General features: G+C 42.1%; 1 protein-coding gene across 3 annotated transcripts in view; it reads left to right on the top strand.

Annotated features, from left to right (window-relative positions):
- Positions 1-328: 328 nt before the first annotated feature.
- LOC107122811 (COBW domain-containing protein 2-like) overlaps positions 329-7,574 on the top strand; it is a 32,118-nt gene continuing 24,872 nt past the window's right edge. For 2 of the 3 annotated variants that reach the window (XM_015425956.1, XM_015425969.1), the window contains exons 1-5: positions 329-661; positions 1,709-1,864; positions 3,242-3,328; positions 5,857-5,953; positions 6,931-7,022. In XM_015425956.1, coding sequence (XP_015281442.1) covers positions 1,720-1,864; positions 3,242-3,328; positions 5,857-5,953; positions 6,931-7,022 — 421 coding nt within the window. In that variant the 5' untranslated portion in view covers positions 329-661; positions 1,709-1,719. The remainder of the gene's footprint in view (positions 662-1,708; positions 1,865-3,241; positions 3,329-5,856; positions 5,954-6,930; positions 7,023-7,574) is intronic. The other variant, XM_015425964.1, reaches the window with a different exon arrangement.

Below are 7,574 nucleotides of genomic sequence, written 5' to 3'. Positions count from 1 at the left end.
TCGTCCTTATTTCTTGGTTTTGAGTTACTGTGAGCTCCCGTCTCTAGTTCCAGGCTCCAGCTCCTGCCAACCTAGCAGTTCGAAAGCAAGACATTGCAAGTAGATAAACAGGTACCACTTCATTGGGAAGGTAACAGCATACCGTGCGCCTTGGTGTTTAGTCATGCCGGCCACATCACCACGGAAACGTCTTCGGACAGCGCTGGCTCTTCGCCTTTGAAACGGAGACGAGCACCGCAACCCTAGAGTCGGATTCGACTGGCTTTCGAGCAAGGGAACCTAAGAGTCGCCCGAAGAAAATCGTGCGCAGGCGCACTTCCACTTCGTATACCGGCTGATGGCAGAAATGGGGAGCTGGCGCCTGCGTATGACAGCGTTGGTTTTCTAACTGCGGCCTTTTAAAAAGAAAGGCTTCTTCAGCGGCACCGCCTTTCAGTGATGTCAGCCCGGCGTCACTAAATTCGCGTCGTTGCAGCGGGATGGTGCGCATTAGAGGAGGGAGGAAGATCTATGAGTCCGACGGTAACATTACGATCCCAACTACGGAATAGGCCGGGGAAGGCTGTTCCTTACTTCGGAAGGTGAGGCGCGCATGCGCTTGGGAAGGTCGTGGTACCAGGAGCCTGAACAGGAGGAAGTGAGATTCGTTGCCGCTAAGCAAGTAGGTTCTTCTCGGTGGGTGGAATGGAAAATAGTTGCGGTACATTGGAGAGTGCTGAGAATTTCTCTCCTACATCACCTAATCACTCTTAACTCCTTAATGCAGGAGTTAGCCAGTTGTAGCCCGACTCTGTGTACGTTTATTCCAGAGTAAGAAATAAATATGCTTTGGATCACAGCCCTAGAATGGTGCCTTGAAGTCAGCGAAGTACTGCAGAATCCTTTTCTCTTTTCCTGGATAAGAATCCTTTGGATCACCTGTTCATAGCGGCATTCTCACGAAACGGGGCAGGAGGAAACACCTCACTTCCTACAGTCTCCTTGCTCTGCAGTTTCTGACACATATTTCTTAATTCGGATTAAGAAACTGAAAGCCAACAGTTTCCCTATTAAGGGGGCCTGGTGTTCCTCGATGTAAATGTCTACTTTTCCAATTGCTGTATTTCTACTTTATGCAAAACCAGATTTGCTGAGTGGGTGCCTCTCAAATTGTTGTTAATGGTGGTGAACAGCCTGATGTAACAAGAAAAGATGGCAGCCCTAGTTATAACCATATTTTGACCTTTACACCTCATCACGTTTCTCTTAGTAGATTTTGTTCATTGTGGCACTGTCCAGACTATGATGAATGACTACCTACCTGTCCCTAGTGGTGGAATGTAAGTGGGATCCCTGTTAGTTAGTATCAAGGATGGAGGGGAACGTTTTGTCCTCACTGAAAATCATTGTATTTTACTACTTACCACAGGAGTAAGTGGCGGCTATTCAGTAAAAGGACAGGAAGGATAAGGGAGCATTTCGGGATGCCAAATCCTGCTTTTAGTGATCCCAGAAACTGAAAATTGGCCCTGAGATCTAAGTCTGCTCTTGAATCCAGTGTCCTATCCCGAACACATGGATATATTGGATTGCCATACATGTATGTCTGAGATAGGTTTTCAGAGTCTCCTATTTGCCGTCCTCCCATTTATACCCTGCTTATAATGTTTCCTCATTAAGTTCTGTGTTCTTCCAAACATATTTTTAACTGTTTGCTTTGGGTTGGCAGGTAGCTCAAAAATGGAAGACTCCTTTATGGATGAAGAAGAGGATTGCCCAGAATTGATTCCCATAAAGGAGCAGGAAATTAAGGACAGTGCAAGGAGAGATGTTCAACTCAGTGAGGCTGATAAGATTCCTGTTACTATTATCACTGGATATTTAGGTAATGTTGTAATCATAAATGGTCACTATAAGCATCAAAGTAACTCTGTTCCTTAGTTGTTGTATATTTTCTGGGCTGTATGGCTGTGGTCTTGGGATTGTAGGACCTGACGTTTCGCCAGCAGCTGTGACTGGCATCCTCAGAGGTATAACATAGAAAGATGGAGTACTCTCTGTGTCAAGGTGAGAAGAAAAATGGTAGGCAGGTAATTTGTATCTACTCAGGAAAGTGGGGTAGGGCTGCATCATTATCTTGTAGGAGTTTCCGAGGCTGTGACATGCTAATGGAGGAGCTTTCCTGAGGAGGTTCCTTTGCATATGGGTAGGCTGTTGAAATTCTAATCTTATCTGTAGTGCTATTGTAAATTGTGCACTGCAGTTGTGGACAGGTTTACATTGGGACCACACAGCGTAGCATTCAGACAAGAATAAAAGAACATGAAAGACACTGCAGACTGGGCCAACCTGAAAAATCAGCAGTGGCAGAACATAGCCTAACTCAAACAGGACATAATATCTTATTCCAAGACACTGAAAGGCTGGACAAGGAAAGAAGAGAGTTTAAAAATAAATAGGGCATGGTTTCCTGTCCTGAAAAACACAAAATGCTCTACATCTTACAACTGGTTCAGAACTGGATATAATGCTGGTGATTAAACACTTTTTGGTAGGGGAGTATGCTCCAAGTGCATTATAATTTGTTTTCTTGTTTTGAAGTTGATCTTGTTTCACATAGCTAATAAGATGTGCTGTCATACTACTTCTAGTGTTTTACTGTCTTCTGTTGTTTTTAAACTCACCATAAAGTTGAAAGCCGAAAGAAAATCATGAGAGTTGTTTGTTTAGTTCATTATGCATAATTAAATTAATTTAGTCTAGTGTTTAGTCATGCCAGCCACATGACCACGGAAACGTCTTTGGACAGCGCTGGCTCTTCGGCTTTGAAACGGATATGAACCCCGCAACCCTAGAGTCGGATTCGACTGGCTTTCGAGCAAGGGAACCTTTACCTTTTCAGTCATTCTTTATAATTGAATGAACTAGTCTCGCTTTGTATTATAATACAGACATTCATACTGATAGAATAACAACAATAAAAGCACTGGATGTTCAAATCACATAATAAAACTAAAAGACATATAAATACTTCATAAACAATATTTGTGTCACTGGAAAACACGTGGTGTCTCAAAACTTTGAGGAGTAACACAGGGTTCGTTGCAATGTAAAATGCAATAATTGTGAATGGTTCAATATGCTAAGAAAATCCTAAAAATACAGTTTGAAAATGTGTTCTTACTTATATATTTCTCAAAATTATTTGTTCCTTTTTATATAGCATAATGAATTATTTAGCAAATGAAGTTCATTTTTTTAGGAGCAGGAAAAACCACTCTTCTCAACTATATTCTGACAGAACAACATAACAAGAGAATAGCTGTTATCCTGAATGAGTTTGGTGAAGGTATGTAAAAACAGAAACGTAAAAACAAAAAAACCTGAATGAGCAACACTATAGTTTATACCCAGAATTAAACTTTGTTGGTTTTAAGGGAGTGGACTCAAACTTTGTTCTAGTGATCTTCAGCCCAGGGCCCACCGAGCTGCACCAAATGGATTGGATGTCACATGATATTGGAGTCATCTGACAGGAAAAGAGGAGCAGCATTATTATCTTACCAGTGTCAAGACTAGGATGTTAGGTAGAAGGCCAAGAGAGCCATGGATGGAAAACATCAACCAAGTACTCAGAGGTGAAGAGTAAGCCTAGTATAGTGAAGAGTAAGCCTAGGTTCAGAGCCATGGAAGAATAAAAAATCACAGGATAAAAGGGCAAGTCCTTTTGTGGGTCAAAAACTGGCTAATTAATAGGCAACAGAGAGTGAGTATAAATAGGAAATTTTCTCAGTGGAGGGTGGTAAGCAGTGCAGTACCACAGGGATCAGTACTCAGTCCGATGCTTTTTAACTTGTTCATTAATGATTTGGAGTTGGGAGTAAGCAGTGAAGTGGCTAAATTTGCGGATGATACAAAGTTGTTCAGGGTGATGAAAACCAGGGAGGATTGTGAGGCACTCCAGAGGGATCTATTGAGGATGGGCGAGTGGGTGTCAATGTGGCAAATGGGGTTCAGTGTGGCCAAGTGCAATGTGATGCACATTGGAGCCAAAAATCCTAAATATAAATACACATTGATGGGGTCCGAACTGGCAGAGACTGACCAAGAGAGAGATCTTGGAATTGTAGTAGATAACTCACTGAAGATGTCGAGACAGTGTGCGACTGCAATGAAAAAGGCCAATGCTATGCTGGGGTTTATTAGGAAGGGTATTGAAAACAGATCAGCCAATATCATAATGACCCTATATAAATCAATAGTGCCACCTCATTTGGAATACTGTGTGCAGTTCTGGTCACCACACCTCAAAAAGGATCTTATAGCATTGGGAAAAGTGCAGAAAAGGGCAACTAGAATGATAAAAGGGTTGGAACACTTTCCCTATGAAGAAAGGTTAAAGTGCTTGGGGCTCTTTAGCTTGGAGAAACGACGGCTGAGGGGTGACATGATCAAGATTTATAAGATTATGCATGGGATAGAGCAGGAAGAGAAAGAAGTACTTTTCTCCCTTTCTCACAATACAAGTACTCGTGGGCACTCAAATAAAATCGCTGAGCAGTCAGGTTAGAACAGATAAAAGGAAGTACTTCTTCACCCAAAGAGTGATTAACACATGGAATTCACTGCCACAGGAGGTGGTGGCAGCTACAAGCATGGACGGCTTCAAGAGGGAATTAGATAAGCATATGGAGCAGAGGTCCATCAGTGGCTATTAGCCACAAGGTATAGCTAGGGACTCTGGGGCAAGTGATGCTCTGTCTTCTTGGTGCTTGGGGGGGGGGTCAACAGTGGGAGGGCTTCTGGTGTCCTGGCCCCACTGCTGGACCTCCTGATGGCACCTGGTATTTTTGGCCACTGTGTGACAGAGTGTTGGACTGGGTGGGCTATTGGCCTGATCCAACACTGGCTTCTCTTATGTTCTTAATTCCCTCCCTCAGAGTGACTCTTACCTGATGCAGTTCTTAGCATGTGTACGAAGAGAGGCAGGAGGAATGGCATTCTTGCTCTCTATGTGTATACAGTAGCCACAGTTTTTCCAAAAGGTAGCCAAAAGCTCCCCAGTCTTAAGAGTATCAAACACCAGTTTCTACTTCTATATAATGGCTATTGGAGGACACCAACAAAGCAACTGTGTGTTCTTTGGTATGTGACTGATTTGGTGCTGTTTGCTTAGATTATGTCTCAGTCCTCATCTGGGAGGCTGTTTTTGCAAAACTGTACTTGTAAGGATGCACTGCTGAATTTTCCAGTTGTCTGTGTTAGGGTTTACGTTTTTGTCGGGCATCCTAATCCAGACTGGGTTTTTCCTACAAAATGAGAAGCAAAATCAAGCATTACCAAAGTTATCCTTCTGTCTAGTAGGACTAGGATCTGGGAGACCCAGGTTTGAATCCCCACTCTGGCATGGAAGCTTGCTGGGAGACCTTCAGCCAGTCACATGTTCTCAGCCTAACCCACCTTGCCTGGTTATTGTGAGAGTAAAATGGAGAGGATGATGTTGAAAGCGGCTTTGAGTCTCCATTGGGAAGTATAAATGAAGTAAACATGCCTCTTTTGTCTGTTAGTTCTTGATGTCAGTTAGTTCTTGTCAGCAAATTGTAATGACTGAAATACAGGTGTTAGCTACAAAGTTCTGTGCTTGAAGCAGAGTTTGGTCTTAGGCTAAGAACTATTCAGCCTGCCCTGGAAATTCAGCTAAAGGTATAAAGTCTTGAATTGAAAGGGATCTGATTCTCTTGAAGATCAGTTGATGAGCTCTTTTGACTACATCACACCTGTGGAGCATAAACGGTCTAATCTAAACACGCACACCCTTTTTTATCAATGAAATTCCTAGTATAAGACTGAGTTTTACTGTTACATTCTTGTTTTCAGGAAGTGCATTGGAAAAATCTTTGGCTGTAAGTCAAGGTGGAGAACTCTATGAAGAATGGCTGGAGCTCAGAAACGGTTGCCTCTGCTGTTCTGTAAAGTAAGTAATTTTTTAAAATGTAAAACTGGCCTTTGTACATTAATTATCATGGTTTCCATTTTGCCGGATCATCCTGGCAGAGGCCAATAAATATAACAAAAATTAGAAAAAGAAAACAAAGAAACATTTACTTTGAATGTGTTTTCTGTTGTCGTCGTGGTAGAGGTGGTGGTGATGATGGTGAAAATGACTGGTTGGCTAGCTCAGTAAAAACTTTGCATAATGTGTTGGATGAAATTAAGTCATTTGGGGATCTGAAGTTGCATCATCTTCCTTAGGATTACCATTGAAAAATGACCTTTCTTTTGATTATAATTGAAATGAATATTCTGGAGAAGATGCAAGAAAACAGAGATTGTATTGGTCTTATGGAAGCAGAATCTTAAAATTGAATTCTGTTCAAAAAGGTTTGTGGTTCAAAGTTAGAGGGGAAGTCAATAAAAAAACACTAATATGCATGTAAATATTGCCATGTAACCTTTTGGTATAGGGATTTTAAAAGTTTGTGTGTGATTGAGTTTGTCTGGGATATTGCCAACATATAAATAAAAAACAAAGCTGGTTGGATCCAGTGATACCTCTGTGGAAGGTGCCATCATGGATCTTCTCTGTTCACTGCCCCTCATCCTTTCTTACTCTTGGAAGAGGTACTCCCAGGGTCATGGCGGCCACGTAGACTAATGATCAAGTAAGTTGGGAGGCTGTAGTGGGGAGGGAAAGGGAACAAAGCTGCCCTTCTTGCCGCTTCCAACAGCAGACCTCTGCTGAACAGAAGAGGAAGAAGGGAGTGACTTCTTCCCCCTTCCCTCTCCTCACTGCAGGCCATCAACTCACATGGCTGTCATTCCATACAGGTCCTGCAACCTCAGGAATCGACTGTCCCACAGTCAGAAATGACTGTTGGGGAAAGATTTACAGTCCTCGTGCAGGTTCCAACCCATCTTTGTAATTTTAAAGCATGTTTCTCTTTTATACAGGGACAATGGCTTGAAGGCTATTGAGAATCTAATGCATAAGAAAGGAAAGTTTGACTATATTCTGCTAGAGACAACTGGTTTGGCTGATCCAGGTAGGTATAATTAGGGGTATGACATTACTTATATAATGTACGTATAGGGGGGGAAAGTATAAAAGGTACAGAAAGGGAGAAAAGGGTTACCTAACATAATTATATGTATGATTATATATAACAATGTATAAAAGACACAAAATATTTCTCCCCAACACCCCCTTCGTTAGATTGAAACATTTTTGGGACTTTGTCTATAGCATACAAATGGTGTGGCCTTTATAGTCAACAAGAGAGTGCAAAAGTCAGGAGTAGGATACAATCTCAAAAATGACAGAATGATTTCGGTCTGATTCCAAGGCAAACCACTCAACATCACAGTAATCCAAGTCTGTGCCCCAACCACTGATGCAGAAGAGGCTGAAGTGGACCGGTTCTATGAAGACCTACAACACCTCCTACAACTAACACCAAAAAATGATGTCCTCATCATCATAGGGGACTGGAATGCTAAAGTAGGAAGTCAAAAGGTAACCGGAATAACAGACAAGTTTGGCCTTGGAAAGCAAAATGAAGCAGGGCAAAGGTTAACAGAGTTTTGTCAAGAGAACA

This window comes from Gekko japonicus, unplaced genomic scaffold (genome assembly GCF_001447785.1).
Source record: "Gekko japonicus isolate JY-2015 unplaced genomic scaffold, Gekko_japonicus_V1.1 scaffold31, whole genome shotgun sequence".
Classification (NCBI taxonomy): Eukaryota; Metazoa; Chordata; class Lepidosauria; order Squamata; family Gekkonidae; genus Gekko; species Gekko japonicus.
The sequence above is the reverse complement of the archived record's forward strand: the minus strand, read 5'-3'. Positions and strand labels throughout refer to the sequence as shown.